The sequence below is a fragment of the Podarcis gaigeae genome (assembly GCF_964106915.1).
Source record: "Podarcis gaigeae genome assembly, chromosome: 3".
NCBI classification, from domain to species: Eukaryota; Metazoa; Chordata; class Lepidosauria; order Squamata; family Lacertidae; genus Podarcis; species Podarcis gaigeae.
The window spans coordinates 120,482,377-120,501,934 of NC_139680.1; the positions used below are offsets into that span (position 1 = coordinate 120,482,377).

The following is a 19,558-nucleotide window of genomic DNA, read 5'->3' on the forward strand; positions in this document are numbered from 1 at the left end:
TGATGCAGAATTCGCCTTTTTTGCAGCTCCATCACGCTGTGGACTCATGTTAAACTTGTGGTCCACTAAGACTCCTAAACCCTTTTCACATGTCCTGCTGGCAAGCCAGGTGGCCCCACTCCCAATTCTTATATTTGTGCATCTGGTTCTACCCTACCTGTACTCATTGTACACATATGACTGCATATCACCTGATCCATCCACAGTAATTATTAAGTTTGCAGGTGATACCACCATAACGGGCCTAATTGCAGGCGGAGATGAATCAGCGTACAGGGAAGATTCAAAAAGTATCTACATGGTGCTTAGAGAATAACTTGCACCTAAATATTAGCAAGACAAAGGAGATGGTGTTGGACTACCGGAGGAAGACAGGGGAACCTGCCCCATTGTATATCGGGGGGGGGCTGTGTGGAGAGAGTCGTCTCCTTTAAATTCCTGGGAGTTTACCTTAGTGAGGACCTCACTTGGAAAATCAACACAACTCAGGTGGTCAGAAAGGCCCAACAGAGACTCCATTTCCTCAGGGTCTTGCGAAAGAATAATGTTAAACAACAATTGATGAACTCCTTCTACCGGTCCACAATAGAAAGTGCCCTTTCATATTGTATCACAGTGTGATATGCTGGCTTGACAACCATGGACAGAAAGTCTCTACAGAGGGTGGTGAACACAGCACATGATATCATGGGCTGTCCTTGAGTCCGCTAGATGACATTGCAAGGGATTGTTGCCTTAGGAGAGCGAGAAAAATTCTCAGGGATGACTCACACCTCGGCCATCACCTCTTTAATCTTATACCTTCAGGCAGGAGATATAGAAATATAATCAGCCGTACCAACAGGCTAAAATATAGCTTCTATCCGTGGGCTGTTAGGCTGCTGAATGGAAAATAACATAGCGCAACTGACTTGTGAGGTGGTGTGTTGTTCGATAAGCACACAGAGTGCAATGAGATTGAGTGTTGGGGGGGGGCTCATTTAATTTCATTGTACACAGGTTGTACATTGACAATAAAGGTGTTGTTGTTGTTATCCTGTCTAAGTGTAGAACCTCACATTTGCCAAAATTCATTCAGCCCAGTCCTCCAAGCCCTGAAGGCCACCTCAAAACCTGGTTCTATTCTGAGGCATCAGCTACCCCTCTTAGTCTCATTCAGGGACCTCAGGCTCAGCCAGGTTTGACCCACTTGCCCCATGCATGTGCCCTGGAGACACCATTACCTGGAGAAGTTCAAAGGCAGCCAGCAGGTCCCCGGCGGTGGAGTTGCCCCGGTAGATCTGATAGTACTCTAGCTGGGGTGGGAAGCGGGGCGGACAGTACTCCTCATCCGACATCTTCACCACGGGCTTGGCAAATGTTCGGCCCATGAAGTCAGCCTTTCCCTGGAAGGAGATGGAGAAGGTGGAGAGCTCCGTTGGTCAAGCATGAGACCCTCAATCTCAGGGTTGTGGCTTCTATCCATTCCAAACAAGATCTCAACTAGTCTGCTCTGAATATCTAGCTTGATCCTTGGGTCCTCAAAGCAGCATGGTGGACCACAGACCAAAAATGGTGGGGCAGGGAGGGTGTGCCAGGAGACGTCGCTGTGGGGAGCTCCAGAGGTCCAGAGTCAAAAGATGTGAGCAGTGCTGGATGTGAGCCCTCTTCCACCAGGGACTGGGTAGAGGAGGAATGGTGGAGACCATCTCCCCAGCCTGACCCTTCCAGAGAAGAAGAAGACAGTTCAAAATTACTAGTGGGGTTTGAGGGAGGTCACAGCTCAGAGGAAGATGAGGGGGGAAGTTGGGAAATAATGGGAGAGGAGGAGAAGGCATAGTTGGAATAGCTGGCTGACACTAGAAAGCATTCCAGACCCACCATCTCCCAGAACCCGGCGAGCCTTGAAAGCAGGAGAGCAAAGAGCCTGAAAACAGATAATCGTCAAGGGAGTGGTGCTGTTGGCGAATGAGGAAGTGGGAGAGAAGGGGGATGGAGATTTACTCGGGACAACACCATTATTTGAAAAGGCTGCATTTCCAAGCCTCTCTCTGTAAATATTGAATAAGCAAGCAGGTGGTAAGGACTTTTCCTTGTCTTGTTCGTTCCTGGCAACCTGGGATGGTTCCTCTTCTGCCTGACACAATGCAGGCAAAGAAGTCTGCTATGATTCCCACCACTTCCTTTCCCGGCTCCTTTGTGACGGCTTGGGATTCGGACTGGGATGCTGAACCTGAGGGATCCCAGCCTGCACAGGATTCCCCGCCTTCAGAACCAGCTGAGCCGGGGCTGGGGCATGAGCCTGAAGGGTCCTCACCTGTGCTGGGTCCTCAGGTGCAGGCACCAGCTGAGTCTGCTCTGGCTCCTGAGGTGATGGAGGACCCATTGCCTGCAGGTGCTCCACTCTCAGCCCCATCAGAGGAAGCTGAGGTTGCCTCTGGGTCCGGTAACCCTCCAGCCTCTCCTGAGCTGCAGAGGCTCAGGGCAGAGAGGCGGAGGGAACTAAGTTCCCGCAGGAGGAGTGCTCGCCTCCAGGAGAGGCGAGTTGCCAGAGGATCGGGGCGTCCTATGCCTCGGGGCAGATAAAAGCCGGCCAGCCCCAGTCCCAAGTTGTGGGAGCAACATTGTTGGTAGCCAGTTCCTGCTTGAACCCTGTCCTGCTTTCCTGCTTGACCCGCCCTGGCTCCCTGCTTGCAAGCCTGTTCCTGACTTCACCCGACTCCCTGCCCTCCACCCAGCTTCAGCTGCTAAGGACTGCCTCCATGTTACACCTCTGACCACGGACCGGACTTGGACCTCACCTCTCGGGTAACCCACGGGACCAGCACACACTCTTACCACGGTGTCCTGGTCATAGATCTCGATGACAATGATGGGAGGGTCGTCCCGCATCTCATGGACTTCCCCATATAGCTCCACGTTGTCAAACACCAGCAGCTGGTCCCACGTGGGGCAAAGTGTCTCCTGGAGGACCTGAGAAGAGGAAGAGGAGGAGGAGGAAGGACTCAAGGTGTGCATGAACCTCCGCCTTCAAACCCCATATGCCATTTCTTTCAGTTCCCCCTGAAATCCTGCAGAGCTTTTGCCTACAGCAGGAACTGCTGTTATAACCTTCTGGAATTTCGCATTTGAGGCAACCGCTATCTTTGTCTTTCTAGTCTCCTTTCATTGGTGGGTATCAGAGACGGGGCCTTTTCTACAGGGGCACCTAAATTCTGAAATTCCCTCCCTGGGGAAATGAAGCAAGCAGCCACCTCCACTTCACATTTAAACATACTTTTGTTTTTTTGTTTTTAAATCATTTTTATACAGGACGGCCTTTTGCAAAATTGGCAGGCAAAAAGTTGTTGAACGTGTGTGTCAGGGGTCCTGACAGTGTGTATTAGGAGAAAATCACAATAAAATGCTAGTAGATTTTGAGAACTTTTCTTTTTTTAAAAAAAAAAAAAGGCAGATGCAGAATTGCAGAAAATTGAAGACTGGAATCTACACTTTGGAACTACCTGCCAATTGATATCGGGCAGTTGCCTGCTAAAGCCATTATCGTTTAAACAAGCCCAATCACGTGTTTTAATCCATTTTTGGTCTTTTGTTGTTTTAACTTTTCAGAAGTCTTAAATTACTATTGTTTTCTTGTTTATAATTTTATTGTTTTGGTTTTTTTGCAAACCCGTTTGAGGTTTGTTTTGTTTTACAACCAAGCAGGGTATTAATTTTATGAAATGGATAATAACAACGTGGAACTGGGAGGAAACCGTACTGGAAAGGTTTGGTTGCCCCCAACAGGAGCCATGAGCAATTTGGGCTGCATGGAACATCACTTCCGCTTTTAACAAGCAAGAAATTCAGACAAGGACCAGTCGTCTCTGAATCACACATCTCCTCCTCTTACCTCCGTGCACTGACTCTGCGTGATGAAAAAGACCCGGGCGAAGGGATCGGAGAGGCCACTGCTGTCAGCTGCGAAGAGACTCCTGGCTTGGTACATGTGGACACGAAGCTGGAAGACCTGCTTCACTGCATGGGAGAAAGGAAAGGAAAGAGAGGGAGGTGACGCCGTGTGGATTTGGGGCAGCGACAGAGGACCACAAGTTTAGCTGACACTGTAAACGGAATGTACAAAATTCACACTTTTGCAAACGAATGCACGAACCAAACCGCAGCACTTCTTCGAAATTTGCAGTTCTGCGAAATTTGGGGTTCAGTTCCCCTGCCAGAGATTGCACAGGAGGATGTGTATATTGGGGACAATATTGTATTAAAAATGCATCGTATTTATTGTATTAAAAATGCATTGTATTAGGGAGAAGTGTGTCTGGAGGGAGTGGAATACATTGTAATGGGGGACATTGGGGGGGAATACATTGTATTAGGAGGATATTGTTTTTTGGGGGGAATGCTTTCACTAGTCAAAAGTATGTGCAAAAAATGTGCATAAATATACAGTCATACCTCGGGTTGAAGTTGCTTCGGGATGAACGTTTTTGGGTTGCACTCCACAGTGACCCAGAAGTAAACGAATGCGTTACTTCCAGGTTTCGCCGCTCACACATGTGCAGATGCTCAAAATGACATCACGCGCATGTGCAGAAGTGGTGAGTTGTGACCCTCCCATGCAATTTCTGTTCAGGATGTGAACAGGGCTCTGGAACGGATCCTGTTTGCATCCAGAGGTACCACTGTAAATCCTTTTTAAAAATAAATTGCAGGCGTTTGCAGAAAGCCACTTCTGAGCTAGGGAGGAGGTGGGGTTGTGGGCTTCACACCCCTCCCCACACACGTGGGGGCTGGCTTACAGCCCCCGCGATACTAGGGGAATCCTCGGATCTCCCTCTTTCCTTGCCTCAGCTGATCAGGTTTCCCCTCCCCTCCCACCTGTTAGGCTAGGCTCTCCGACGTTACTATAGACTTCTGTTGGTTGCCGTCAAGGAGCCTGGTAGGAATTGTTTCCAATTGGCGGATTAGCTCCAGCCCCTTGGTTTTCGCCTACCTCGTAGCAAACCGTCACAACTCCCCGGTACTGGCGGTTAGGCATTGGTAGGGGTATTGTTATGCAGATGAAGGGGGGAAGGAGTGCCATCACCTTCCCCCAAATCAAAGGGTAGTCCAGTAAAGGATTCCGGGGGGGCGTGGCCTTGTCCTAAGCCTATGGAGGTGTGGGCCCACTGCACGCCCCCCAGCAGTGACCTCGGGGGAGCTCCTAGTTGATGTGCAGCAGTGGGACTCCCCCTACTGGTGGTTAACCCTCACCGGTCTTCATGCAATCAGGCTGAAGCCGGTTAGTTGATAGGACCAATGCCTAAGCCAATACCGCTCAATTCCTGCAATTAATAAAGCTGTGGCCTAATTTGACCCATTAACTCAAATTCTTGTGTCTCGTGTCTTTATTTCTGAGGGGGGAGGCGGGAACTCGCCACGCAAATGGGATGATCTGAAGAATGGGAAAATGAGAAACAGAGAGCCGCTGAAATTGTTGGATTCATGCACCCCAAAGAGTGATACACATTTGGCATTTGCCTGAGTGTAGCTACTGGGCATCTTTTAAGGTGATCCTTTCATAACACCTTAGGACCTGCCTTCAGTACAGAAGGCTGAGCCTGGGCCAAATTTAACACAGTCAGGAAGACAGTGCCTCTGTGCGTGCTCCGGGTGCCTTAGAGAAGACCTGCCCTGCCACACCTGGGATTACAGGTAGGGCACAAAGGCCAGCCTAGGGGGGTCCCCAAGCCCTCCACAAGCAAGGAAGGGGTTCTCTTACTGTTGTACAGGAGGCTGATGGGTGGGAAGGAAGGGATGTTCTGGCCCTTGGGAAGTTTCTTCTCCTCAAAGCCACAGGGCAGGCCGCTGAGGAAGTCCTTGCGCTGTTTGTTGAGCCCCAGCCACAAATAGATCTCCATCTTGGCTTGCACTGTCCAGCCAGCCGGCCCAAAACCCTTTTTCCCCGGTAACTGAGTGAAGAAAGGCCAAGGAAGAGAGAGAGAGAGAGAGAGAGAGAGAGAGAGCGAGCATTACACATCCATCACTTTTCTCTGAGCACCAGAAGTCCCCTATCTTTTTTATTTTTGTTATTTTGCAATTTAATCTTCATTGTTTTTAATATTGGATCCATTTGCTGCAAAAAGAACCAAAGAAAAGTTGTGGCCCATTAACCTTAATAATTGTGTCTCGTGTCATTATTTCCACTGGGGGGGGGGGGACTTGCCACGCAACGGCTGAAGGCCAGGCAGCCTCTGACACTCTGAGATGACAATGGAGCAGACAAGAGGACTTTGCCTCTTTTCTAAATTGCACCTCTCATGCCCTCACCCTCCCTCCCAGCCTCCCCTCATCCGTCCGCCCATCAAACTGCATCCCAAGAAGGGGGTTAAAAAGCAGCCGCCACGTCACCCTCAGGAAGACGGTCTTCACTTTGGCGCAGTCCTTCCCCGTTTCCTCGTCCACGATGGAGTAGAGGATATCCTTGGAGGGGATGCGGGCGTAGGCGATGCGCTTGTTGTTGCTCATCATCCATATGAAGACGTCCGGGATGCTGTGCTGGGGCTGGGAAGGGAGGAGAGGGAGCAGAGAGAAGGTTCAAGAGCTGAGAAGCACCCAGGAACACTGGAGCTAGCCTCTCCATCCTTCGCTACCAAGTGCACCCAGGAGCAGGCCCAGACAGAGGGGGGGGGGCATATGGGCCACTTGGCCCGGGCCTCCGATTCCAAAGGGGGCCTCGGTCAGCATATTCACAATCACAGGGGATGCACTGGGGTGAACGTGGAGGCACAAAGGTGGTGGCGGGCGGATTCCCTGGGGCCCTGGCTGGCAGCATGAGAGAATAGTTTCCCGGCGTCCGGAGCGGGACCTGCGATCAGCTCCGCAGAGGAGCGCGGAACGGGCGCCAGGTGGCCAAGGCTCCAGCAGCCAGCGTGCCGCGAACGTAATGGCGGACCACGTTTTTCATGCTGTTAAAAGTTGGTGAGTTTTTCTTTGAAATCTCGTTTGCCAAAAATTAAAACCACGCGTATCTTAAAGATAAGTGTGTTGGCTTTCTTATCGCTATTTTTTTTTTTTTTTAAGGATGAAAAATTGATGAAGATGTGGCCATTTGTTTAAAATTTTGTTGACTAGGCCAGGAATATTACTTACACTCGAGGAGTACATATAGCTCAATGAAGATAAAATTGGGTGGAAACCATGTTTTTTAAAGAAATAGTGGCTTAGGAGCAATAGTGGCTTTCTCACAAGCATACGTCTTTTTTAAGAGTAGAATAAGAAGACAGAGAAGTTTTAATTATAATTAATCTACTTAAAAATAGGGGTGATATGATAGCCATGTTCAAATATATAAAAGGATGTCACATAGAGGAGGGAGAAAGGTTGTTTTCTGCTGCTCCAGAGAAGCGGACACGGAGCAATGGTTCCAAACTACAAGAAAGAAGATTCCACCTAAACATTAGGAAGAACTTCCTGACAGTAAGAGCTGTTCGACAGTGGAATTTGCTGCCAAGGAGTGTGGTGGAGTCTCCTTCTTTGGAGGTCTTTAAGCAGAGGCTTGACAACCATATGTCAGGAGTGCTCTGATGGTGTTTCCTGCTTGGCAGGGGGTTGGACTCGATGGCCCTTTGGTCTCTTCCAACTCTATGATTCTATGAGATTTTACCCAGGGTAAAAAAAGGGGGGGCCACATTATCTACCTGGCCTGGTCCTCTACCTGGCTCTGCAAGGCCCTGCCCAGGGGGCAGCAAGTGACCTCACCCAGAAACCCAGGAAATAACACCTGGGGAAGCCACTCCCCATTTTCAAGCACCAGCTCTCACTTCCTGTTCTAAGGGTTTTCCCCAGTCTCTCTCGAACTTGGTTCTCCTGGTCTCTGCCCGATTCTTCTTGCTGCCTTTGGACTCTGCCTGCCTGTGACCTCAGCTCCTCTTGAACTCGGCTCCTGGCCCCCCAAATACTTGCCCCCCTGGCGTAACAGCCTTCCTGCTTCGAGAGGCAATTTGCCCACAATCCGCTGTGCTCCTGCCCTCATGGCTGGATATGCCACCTGGATCCAGTGCAGACTTCATAGAACCACAGAATAATAATAATAATAATAATAATAATAATTTATTATTTATACTCTGCCCATCTGGCTGTGTTTCCCCAGCCACTCTGGGCGGCCTCCAACAAAATATTAAAATACCGTAATGCATCATACATTAAAAGCTTTCCTAAACAGGGCTGCTTTTAGATATCTTCTAAAAGTCAGATAGCTGTTTATCTCCTTGGCATCGGCTGGGAGGGCGCTCCACAGGGCGGGTGCCACCACCGAGAAGGCCCTATGCCTGGTTCCCTGTAACTTGCAGCGAGGGAACTGCCAGAAGGCCCTCGGCGCTGGACCTCAGTGTCTGGGCTGAATGATGGAGGTGGAGACGCTCCTTCAGGTATACTGGACCGAGGCCATTTAGGGCTTTCAAGGTCAGCACCAACACTTTGAATTGTGCTCGGAAACGTACACAGATTAGGAAGGAGATCAAAGGGTCAATCAATCCAGCCCTCTGTGTTTCCCGGTTCCTGCATGTTCGGCTGCTCAAAGCCCAGTACCGAGATTTTAAAGCAAGGCTCAAGTTTCATATGGATGAACCTGGTCGCCTCACCTCATCTGCCAGGAACCGCAGCTTTTGCAAGAAGTTCTGTGCCTGCTTCAGCTTGTCTCTGATGGTGGTTTTCTTGACCTGGGATCTCATGGTCTTGGCCTGCTGGCCCATTGTCTCCTGCATGGTGTTTGATGCAAGGAGAGAGAGAGAGAGAGAGAGAGAGAGAGAGAGAGAGAGAGAGAGACGTCATGGGGGTGAAAGAGGAGGAAGCATTGGACTGCAAAAATGACATGAATTTAGGAAATGGAAGGGGGTGAGACTCAACCTCCCTGTCTACTTCGGTGGTGAGAGAGGTTGGGGTTGGCCTGGAGTGTGGCTGTTCATTTGTGGTTGCGTGTGGTGGTCTTTGTTTTCGTGTGTGAGTGGGGTGGGTGGGTGGGTGTTTTGGGTCAGGTTAGCCATATTGATTTGTATGCTGTTGGTGGATTTTTGTCATTTTGTTGGGCTGTGTATGTGATAAAGGGGAGCCATCCTGGGGTGAAGGCGTCTTCTTTTATTTGTCCCCGTGTCAGTTTCAGTTTATTGGTTAATTTTTCTAGTAAGGCTGTTTCCCATACTATTTGGTACCATTGGTCCAGGCTTACTCATAGAATCATAGAGTTGGAAGAGACCACAAGGGCCATCGAGTCCAACCCCCTCTTGACAGGTCTCTCCAGTGTCTGGTTATGATGTTTCTGGCTGCTGAAAGTAGGTGGGTTATGAGTTCTTTGCGGTGTAAATGGGCATTACAGTGGTACCTCAGGTTAAGTACTTAATTCGTTCCAGAGGTCCATACTTAACCTGAAACTGTTCTTAACCTGAAGCACCACTTTAGCTAATGGGGCCTCCTGCTGCCACCGCGCCGCCGGAGCACAATTTCTGTTCTCATCCTGAAGCAAAGTTCTTAACCCGAAGCACTATTTCTGGGTTAGCGGAGTCTGTAACCTGAAGCGTCTGTAACCTGAAGCGTATGTAACCTGAGGTACCACTGTATTGTCTTGGAAGATGTTTAGTAGGGCCAATTCTGGGGTGATTTCTAATACTTGCTTGGTTATTTTGCTTATTTTTCGTATGGTTGTTGTCCAAAAGAACACAAGCGAACAGCAAAGAACCTGCACAAACAACACTGACACCAAACCCTTCATATAATAAGTAAAATAGAAACATCGCCACCCAACCCCACCCCCACCCATCTTCCCCCCCCCCTCCACCTCTCTCCCACTTTTCTTCCTAATATCGCAACAAATGAAACTGATTTGTAAAAATGTTACATGGAGGGGAAAAATACGAGAGAGAGACATTGCAAACTTTTGTAAATCAAGAAAATCTTTAATAAAATAATAATAATAGTAATAATAATCCTTGTCTACTAAACTGGGGTCATTGCAGGCTCTGCTGGTGTCTGTTGCTATCTTACTTTATAAAATGTGATTGTTCAAACAGGTGGTCTTGGAGAAAGGGATGTTGGCAAACACCAAAGCAGTGGGGATTTTCGACATTTGCTGGCTCATCCAATGTCCAGAAATCAATCAAGCCAGCAAATGCAATAGTACTTCTTGTTCCTGTTTTTGAGCCCACAAATGATCCACAATCAATTGCATTCCCTTCCCCACAATTGCACCCTATTTCCTTGGCACTGAAATGTAACGGCCCATTGGTCAGCAAGGTTTGGAAGTCCCTCCCTCCGAAGACAATGGAGACAGTCTTTAAAAGAGCCTGCCTGCAGTTGTGTTCGCTCTCACCATCCGGGATGCAGACCTGATTTTGGGCGAAGATGACTTTCCTCGCTGCTTACTTGTGTGGGTCATTCTTGCAGTCCAAACTAACCATTCATGTTTTGCCTGATAGGCACATGAAAAGGCCGAGGGTCACAGAACTTTCCTGTAAAAATTGCTAGAAAGAACTCCAAGCAGACACATGGGTGTCTGAGCTCCATAGCTCAGACACAATTTTGAACTTAGATTCTGTACTTTTGTACCGTATTTTTTGCTCTATAAGACTCACTTTTCCCCTCCTAAAAAGTAAGGGGAAATGTGTGTGCGTCTTATGGAGCGAATGCAGGCTGCGCAGCTATCCCAGAAGCCAGAACAGCAAGAGGGATTGCTGCTTTAACTACATAGCGATCCCTTTGCTGTTCTGGCTTCTGAGATTCAGAATATTTTTTTTCTTGTTTTCCTCCTCCAAAAACTAGGTGCGTCTTGTGGTCTGGTGCGTCTTATAGAGCGAAAAATACGGTAATTCAGATGGTAGATATAAACCCACCTTCTTTTCGCTACTGCAATTGCTGCTTCGATACCCACTTAGGTAAGTAAACGCTACTTTTACTTTTTTACGAAACAATGTATGTGTGATTGTTATTTTTAAGGGGGAGAAAATGGGTAATACCAGGAGAATCTAGTCTGCCTTTAGAGCACCCCAGATTATTGTTTGTAGAAGCTAAGATATAGCTTGTCTCAGCTTCCAAGTTTAAGCTGCAAAGGATGATACTCCGCTGATCTCACAAGCATGAGCGAGGAAGGATAATAACTGGCGTCTAAATGCATTCCCACAATGGGCAACAGCTATAGTGTCAGGAATAGGTTAGGATTAGTTCAATTTTAGAGCCACAATGCTCTGGTTTATTTTGTATTCTGTTTTGACCCTCTGCTTGCTTTTCCTCCACCTTTTATTTTTAATAACATTTCATAATTTGACCATTGACGTGTGTGTGTGAATTTTAGAATCCTCCACGTCACTTGGAATTCATGCTACTGGAAGTTTAGGATGAGGACTGTAAGAGACCACCATCTCTGCCTTTACACTCTGAGTAACTCATAAGCAGAGTGCATTGCTCTGTGTCCCTATGCCCTTTTAAAATGTGGTTTGGGGCGGGGGTATTGGGTTGTTCTTTTTATTTTGATTATATATTTTGTGGTTTTATATTTCGTTCTGTGAACCGCCCTGAGACTTCCGGGTATAGGGGGGTATATAAATTCAGTAAATAATAACAACAATATTTTAGGCATATACCGTATTTTTCACTCTATAAGATGCACCAGACCACAAGACGCACCTAGTTTTTGAAGGTGGAAAACAAGAAAAAAATTATTCGGAATCTCAGAAGCCAGAACAGCAAGAGGGATCGCTGTCCCTCTTGCTGTTCTGGCTTCTGGGATAGCTGTGCAGCCTGCATTCGCTCCATAAGACGCACACACATTTCCCCTTATTTTTTAGGAGGGAAAAAGTGAGGCTTATAGAGCAAAAAATGCAGTATATATATTGTCCAGTTGCACCTTAGAGACCAACTAAGTTTGTTCTTGGTATAAGCTCTGTGCATGCACACTTCAGATATTTTAGGACGTTTAGGTGGGGGAGTCCACCAGGGAAACGATCCAGCTGCTTTGCTGTTGGACTAGGATATGGGAGGATGGGGCAGGAATGACCAGAGAATCGTGCCCACTGGCAACACTGCAGGGCTGTTGTGTTGCAATCAGGTTAGGAAAAGAGTGTGGAAAAGGCTATCTTGGGCACCTCCGCCTTCATAGCGGGCACCATGCCCATTGAACCCCCTGCCCATTCCCTTTTCCTTTTTCTTCCCCAGCTGGGGGCTCCCAACCTGGAGAGACACTCACCAGTTCCCGCATGCAGGATTTCAGCCTCTCCCGGTCCAGCCGCGTCCGGGAGGAATGGTTCTGGTCCTTGTTGGAGAGGGTCACAAACCGCCTGTTGGGACAGGTCAAAGGGTAGGGCAGAGAATAGAGACTTAAGCTGGTGCCAACAAGAAAGGGCAGCAAAGATGGTCTTGGAGGGTGTGTGGGTGTGCCCAGACTTGATACAGTTTGGCAGTGGGCTGAATCTCATGGCCCTTCCCTTGCAACTTCCTGATATTTTGAGGGTCCTTCTCCCCCCAGTTGTGGCTGACTCACAGGCATGCACTGCTCAGCTCTTCCAGGACCCCGCGGAGGCGCCGTTCCGGGTGGGGCTTCTCAGTCTTCATCATCTCATGAACGTCATTCAAGCCTTCTTCCTGGAAGGTCAGAAACAACCGTCAATGTAGCAGGGCTACCAGGCAGGGTGGGGCTCAGGAAGACAGGCGAACTAATGCCAGTGTAGTGGAAGAAGCAAAGATACCCAGTGTTGAAGCAATGATTCTTCAACATCAACTTCGTTGGACTGGTCATGTTGTGCAGATGCCTGATGATCGTCTTCCAAAGCAACTACTCTATTCCGAACTTTAAAATTGTAAGCATAATGCTGGTGGTCAACAAAAGAGGTTTAAAGACTCTCTCAAAGCAAATTTTTAAATATGTAATATAAAGGTAAAGGTAAAGGGACCCCTGGCCGTTAGGTCCAGTCGTGACCAACTCTGGGGTTGCGGTGCTCATCTCATTTTATTGGCCGAGGGAGCCAGCGTACAGCTTCCAGGTCCTGTGGCCAGCATGACTAAGCCGCTTCTGGCGAACCAGAGCAGCGCACGGAAACTCCGTTTACCTTCCCGCCGGAGCGGTACCTATTTATCTACTTGCACTTTGACGTGCTTTCGAACTGCTAGGTTGGCAGGAGCAGGGACTGAGCAACGGGAGCTCACCCCATCGCGGGGATTCAAACCACCGATCTTCTGATTGGCAAGTCCTAGGTTCCGTGGTTTAACCCACAGCGCCACCCGCGTCCCTCAGAAATGTAGTATAAACACCAACAATTGGGAAACACTGGCCTGTGAGTGCTCCAATTGGAGAACAGCCTTTACCAAAGGTGTCATGGGCTTTGAAGATGCTCAAACTCAGGATGCAAGGGAGAGATGTGCTAGGAGGAAGGCACGCTTGGCAAACCCTCACCGTGATCAACTCCCACCTGGAAACCTATGTCCCCACTGTGGAAGGATGTGTGGATCCAGAATTGGCCTCCACGGTCAATTACAGACTCATTATTTAAACCATGTTTATGGAAGACAATCTTACTCAGCTACGAGGGATCGCTGAAGAAGAAGAAGATAGAATTGCAGAGTTGGAAGGGGCCGAGGGTCATCTAGCAACTGGAGCCATGGGTCACCCCAGGGTTTCCCTCCCCACCCCACACCTCCCCCAGACCCCCTTGGGTACCCACCAGCTTGTCCGCAATCTTGTCCATGATGTTGGAGTTGTACAGACGCCTTCGCTGATCCTGCCACCAGCTCTTGATGTAGATGCAAGGCTTCTTCTCAAAATACGGCAGGTGGAAGTAGTTCCTGGGAGCAGGGGGAGGAAGGAGCAGGCAGTAAACCTCAGGAGCTGGAAGGGGCTGCGGTGGGGCAGCAGCTGTTCAGAACTTACGGAACTCCCTGACACAAGATGCGGAGACGGTACTGGCTTAGCTGGCTTTCGGAGAACTTATCACAGGCTGTTAGCTATGATACGTTCTCAAAGAAGCAGCTAAGTTCAGAGGCAGCATGCCGCCAAATGGTCTCTGCCACCATGAAACCCTCCCTGTAGACTTCTTACAAATAATTGGCTAGCCATGGTTAGATGGGCCATTGTATGGGCAATCTATCCGGAAGATAAATTGTATTTCGAAGAGTTAGTGATTTGATCTGGTTATCCATTCTGCCTCTGTTCCTTCCCCATCCGTGTCTCTTGTTAAGTTCTTGGATGGCTGTAATGCCTTAATCAGCTGGAAGGAAGTGATATTGCTGGGGACCTTCTTTGATAATAAATTAATAATAATAATAATAATAATAATAAAATAATAATAATAATAATAATAATAATAATAATAATAATAATAATAATAATAATTTATTTATTTATACCCCGCCCATCTGGCTGGGTTTCCCCAGCCACTCTGGGGGGCTTCCAACAGGACACTAAAATACAATAACTGATTAAACATTAAAAGCTTCCCTAAACAGGGCTGCCTTCAGATGTCTTCTAAAACTCTGGCACGGGTGCCACCACCGAGAAGGCCCTCTGCCTGGTTCCCTGTAACCTCATTTCTCACAGTTAGGGAACCGCCAGAAAGCCCTCAGCGCTGGACCTCAGTGTCCGGGCAGAACGATGGAGGTGGAGCTGCTCCTTCAGGTATACTGGACCGAGGCCGTTGAGGGCTTTCAAGGTCAGCACCAACACTTTGAATTGTGCTCGGAAATGTACTGGGAGCCAGTGTAGGTCTTTCAAGACCGGTGTTATATGGTCTCGGCGGCCGCTCCCTGTCACCAGTCTAGCTGCCGCATTCTGGATTCGTTGTAGTTTCCGGGTCACCTTCAAAGGTAGCCCCATGTAGAGCGCATTGCAGTAGCCCAAGCGGGAGATAACCAGAGCATGTACCACTCTGGCGAGACAGTCTGCAGGCAGATAGGGTCTCAGCCTACGTACCAGATGGAGCTGGTACACAGCTGCCCTGGATACAGATTTGACCTGTGCCTCCATGGACAGCTGTGAGTTCAAAATGACTCCCAGGCTGCGCACCTGGTCCTTCAGGGGCACAGTTACCCCATTTATGGATCAATGGTCCCGTTAGATAGTAAAATTCATGTTAAATCACTGTTTTAGGGGTTGTTTTTAAAAGTCTGGAACAGATTAATCCATTTTGCATTACTTTCTATGGGAAAGCGTGCCTTGGTTTTGGAACACTTTGGTTTTGAAACAGACTTCCGGAACGGATTAAGTATGAGAACCAAGGTACCACTGTAATGAATGATCGGGACGTAGCCACTCGGGCAAGCTATACAGTCCTAAGGACATAAGGAGGCAAGAAGAAATTCTGGGACCTCTCTCCATCACCCTTTCCAACAAGATTTTTCACGTCAACCGGACCGGCCAAAGTTTCGCTTGCCTGTCGGTGATCAAAGGCCTCAAAGGTGGAGAAGAGGAAATGGAGACAAACTCCCCATCGTCTGTGCTTTCCTCGTCACTCTCGTTCTCCAGCAGCTGAGACTCTTCCTCGTTTCCATCTCCTCCACTATCTTTCTTCTTCTTGATCATGGGCTTGGACATCCCGTCGATTTCATTGCCATAATTGCCTGGGGGAAACGGAAGGGATAGAATCACCATGGAACGGCAGAGTCAGAGGGAACTAGGGTTGCCATACAGCCGGAATTTCCCGGACGTAGTCGGTATTTACCCCTCACAACTTTTGTGGTTTTTTTTAAAATGATATTTATTAAAATTTAACAATAAAAACATACACAAACAAAAAACAAAAAGAAACAAGTATAATTTCCATCCTTATTTTCTTAAACCTAATTTCCCCGACCTCCTCATACCGCCCCCTTCTGTATTCCAATTTCATAATCTAATCAGCAAATCCCTTCCCTTACTTCCCATATTTTTTAATAATTTTATTATTTTTCCATAGTCAACACCCCTGAAAACCACATAATTTTTAAACCCATGTCAATTCTAACCTTCATTAATTTTATAATATTTTATAATATTTATCAAGATAGTCTTTAAATTTCTTCCAATCTTCTTCCACTGTCTCTTTCTCCTGGTCTTGGATTCTGCCAGTCATCTCTGCCAGTCCCATATAGTCTGTCATCTTCATCTGCCATTCTTCCAGAGTGGGTAGATCTGGTGTCTTCCAATACTTTGCGATGAGTATCCTTGCTGCTGTTGTAGCATGCATAAAAAACGTTCCATCCTTCTTTAGCACCACATGGCTAACCATACCCCTCACAACTTTTGTGTCTGGATCTACACTTTTTGAACTATGCAATCCTAGGATCTTGTGAGACACGGTTCAGGAATATTCTGAGTCAAGGGCAGCACGTCAACAAAAGAGGTTTAAAGACTGTCTCAAGGCAAATCTAAGAAAATGTAGCATAAACACTGACAACTGGGAAACACTGGCCTGTGAGAGCTCCAGTTGGAGAACAGCCTTTCCCAAAGGTGTCATGGGCTTTGAAGACACTCGAACTCAGGATGCAAGGAAGAAACGTGCTAAGAGGAAGGCATGCTTGGCAAACCCTCACCGTGATTAACTCCCGCCCGGAAACCTATGTCCCCACTGTGGAAGGACGTGTGGATCCAGAATTGGCCACCATAGTCACTTATGGATTCACTGTTAAGACCGTGTTTATGGAAGACGATCTTACTTGGCTACGAGGGGTCACCAAAGAAGAAGCCTCAGATTCGATTTCTGATACCATTTTGTGGGAGTGATGCTCCACTGGTGCTGAGGCACACCTCGCACCTGGCATACCACAGCGTGCCAAGGAGCCTTGCGGCCACTCTCCCTGAACTCTAGCCTCTTGGCCAGAAGACAGGGTTTTCCCCCTGACCGTTTGTCCTCTCACAGATTTGGTTACTAGACATAACCCATGGCTGGAGCATGACCGGGGATGCAGATGTAATCAAGTACTGGGGAAAACATTTTAGGGAAACGCCTGCTGACCCGTGTATTTGACAACGCCGGAAATGTGCTTAGATAGAGATACATCATGTTCAGAGTGGTTTCACTACTGTATCCAATTGTTGACTTGTTGTTTTGTTATTTGCTTTCTAAATAAAACCCTTGATGTTACTATTCCAACCACAGTTGATTCTGCTGCATTCTGCTGTAAAGGACTGAGTTTATTTGCTGCAAACAGGATTTACCGTATTTTTCGCTCTATAAAACGCTTCAGACCACAGGACGCACCTAGTTTTTGGAGGAGGAAAACAAGAAGAAAAATATTCTGAATCTCAGAAGTCAGAACAGCAAGGGGGATTGCTGTGCAGTGAAAGCAGCAATCCCTCTTGCTGTTCTGGCTTCTGGGATAGCTGCGCAGCCTGCATTCGCCCCATAAGATGCACACACATTTCCCCTTACTTTTTAGGAGGGAAAAAGTGAGTCTTACAGAGCAAAAAATACGGTAAATGCTCACAGTTCTGTGCGCACAGCACCCCAGAAGGCTAATGCCCGTCCTTGGTGGGGCTGCTCACCCCATCCCTTAATGAAGCCATACCAACCTATGGTGACCTCAAAGTTGATGGGCTTGTCTCCATTCTTCCTGTCAATCATGGTGGCCTCCAGGAAGGATCCAAAGAGAAAAAATTCCTCCATCTTGCCCGTGCAGTTCTGTGGGGTGGGAGAAGGACATAAGAAGAACTTAGGAATTTGGAGATTTGGGGTAGAATGAATTTATCATTCTGGGGAAGAATATCAGTGATTCAAATGATTGTCTTGCTAAGAATGTTATTTTTATTCCAATCGATCCTGGTGATAGGCGGTACTGGAAGCTTTAAAGAATGGCAAAAATATATATATTTCCAGATTCATCTGGCAGAGGAAGAAAACAAGGATAAAATATAAATTGCTATCAGATGTTAAAGAGAGACGGGGTTTCGCCCTGCCAGACTTAAAACTATATTATGAGGCATCCTGTATTTGCTGGATCTGGGATGGGATAATATTGAGAAATGGGGATATTTTAGATTCAGAAGAACATGATAACACATTTGGATGGCATGCATATTTATGGTATGAAAAAGCAAAGGTTTTCAGAATCATATAATGAGGAAATCAATTTTAGGGTATGGGGAAAATATAAAAAAAATATAAGAACAAAGGGAGATAAGAAGAACTTGCTGCATCTGGCTAGAGGGAACCCTGAAGCAGTCAACGCAAGTTCGGCAGATGTGTGACGAGAAGGTATAGAATCAGAGAACTATAGAGTTGGAAGGGACCCCGGAAGCCATCTAGTCCAGCCCCTTGCAATGGAAGAAGTAAGTATGGCCCATTTATATAACTAAAGCAACTGAGAGAAATAAGGGTGTTGCTTCTAGGGTTCAAATCCTGCAATAACTCACAAGTCAGGAGCTAAATCCTAGGGGGAAGGAAGTCTATAGAGAAGCTAGTGTTCCCTGCTACCCTTGCGGGGGAGCTTAAGGAATCAGAATCATAGAGTTGGGAGAGACCACAAGGGCCATTGAGTCCCACCCCCTGCCAAGCAGGAAACACCATCAGAGCACTCCTGACATATGGTTGTCAAGCCTCTGCTTCAAGACCTCCAAAGAAGGAGACTCCACCACACTCCTGGGCAGCAAATTCCACTGTCGAACAGCTCTTACTGTTAGGAAGTTCTTCCTAATGTTTAGGTGGAATCTTCTTTCTTGTAGTTTGGATTCATTGCTCCGTGTCCGCTTCTCTGGAGCAGCAGAAAACAACCTTTCTCCCTCCTCTATGTGACATCCTTTTATATATTTGAACATGGCTATCATATCACCCCTTAACTTCCTCTTCTCCAGGCTAAACATGCCCAGCTCCCTTAGCGGTTCCTCCTAAGGCATCGTTTCCAGGCCTTTGACCATTTTGGTTGCCCTCCTCTGGACACGTTCCAGTTTGTCAGTGTCCTTCTTGAACTGTGGTGCCCAGAACTGGACACCACAGTATAAACAAGAACTAGCAAGGAATAGATGATAATAACGATAATTTTATTATTTATACCACACCCATCTGGCTGGGTTGGGCCAGGATCAGAGGCTTACGTCGGCAACTGCCGTGGCCATCTCAACTTGGACTTCGGTGGAGCTGGTGAGCTCTGGGTTGCTGGTATCCAAGATTTCCACGGCCAAGCTGAGCAGGAGGCGGGCACGGAAGGAGACCCCTTCGCCCAGGCCCTCGTTCAAGTCCTGGTGCTCATCCATCAGGGTGTAGTTGCGCGTGGAGCCGTACATGTTCACCCAGGCAGGGCCAAACGTGGGCAGGAAGCCTGGTCAAGAACAGCAGAGCAAAGGGAAGAAGGTCAGTGTTGAGGTAGCACATTGTTAACCTGTGGAACTCGCTCCAGCAGGAGGCAATAGCAGACACCAAATAAAATAATAATAATAATAATAATAATAATAATAATAATAATAATAATAATTTATTATTTATACCCTGCCCATCTGACTGGGCTTCCCTAGCCACTCTGGGCAGCTTCCAAAAAAATATTAAAATACTGCAATACATCAAACATTAAAAGCTTCCCTGAACAGGGCTGCCTTCAGATGTCTTCTTAAAGTCTGGTAGTTGTTCTTCTCTTTGACATCTGGTGGGAGGGCGTTCCA

The 19,558-nt window shown here is 47.5% G+C and overlaps 1 protein-coding gene across 14 annotated transcripts in view; it reads right to left on the reverse strand.

Moving 5' to 3' along the window:
- Nucleotides 1–19,558, reverse strand: part of OTOF (otoferlin) — a 194,931-nt gene that overhangs the window by 56,796 nt on the left and 118,577 nt on the right. For all 14 annotated transcript variants that reach the window (XM_083732962.1, XM_083732971.1, XM_083732969.1 and 11 more), the window contains 12 exons: nucleotides 18,998–19,221; nucleotides 17,480–17,588; nucleotides 15,363–15,549; nucleotides 13,659–13,779; nucleotides 12,482–12,582; nucleotides 12,188–12,278; nucleotides 8,598–8,714; nucleotides 6,367–6,519; nucleotides 5,738–5,927; nucleotides 3,872–3,996; nucleotides 2,818–2,952; nucleotides 1,224–1,385 (listed from right to left, as the gene is read on the reverse strand). In XM_083732962.1, the coding sequence (XP_083589088.1) occupies nucleotides 1,224–1,385; nucleotides 2,818–2,952; nucleotides 3,872–3,996; nucleotides 5,738–5,927; nucleotides 6,367–6,519; nucleotides 8,598–8,714; nucleotides 12,188–12,278; nucleotides 12,482–12,582; nucleotides 13,659–13,779; nucleotides 15,363–15,549; nucleotides 17,480–17,588; nucleotides 18,998–19,221 (1,715 nt within the window). The remainder of the gene's footprint in view (nucleotides 1–1,223; nucleotides 1,386–2,817; nucleotides 2,953–3,871; nucleotides 3,997–5,737; nucleotides 5,928–6,366; nucleotides 6,520–8,597; nucleotides 8,715–12,187; nucleotides 12,279–12,481; nucleotides 12,583–13,658; nucleotides 13,780–15,362; nucleotides 15,550–17,479; nucleotides 17,589–18,997; nucleotides 19,222–19,558) is intronic.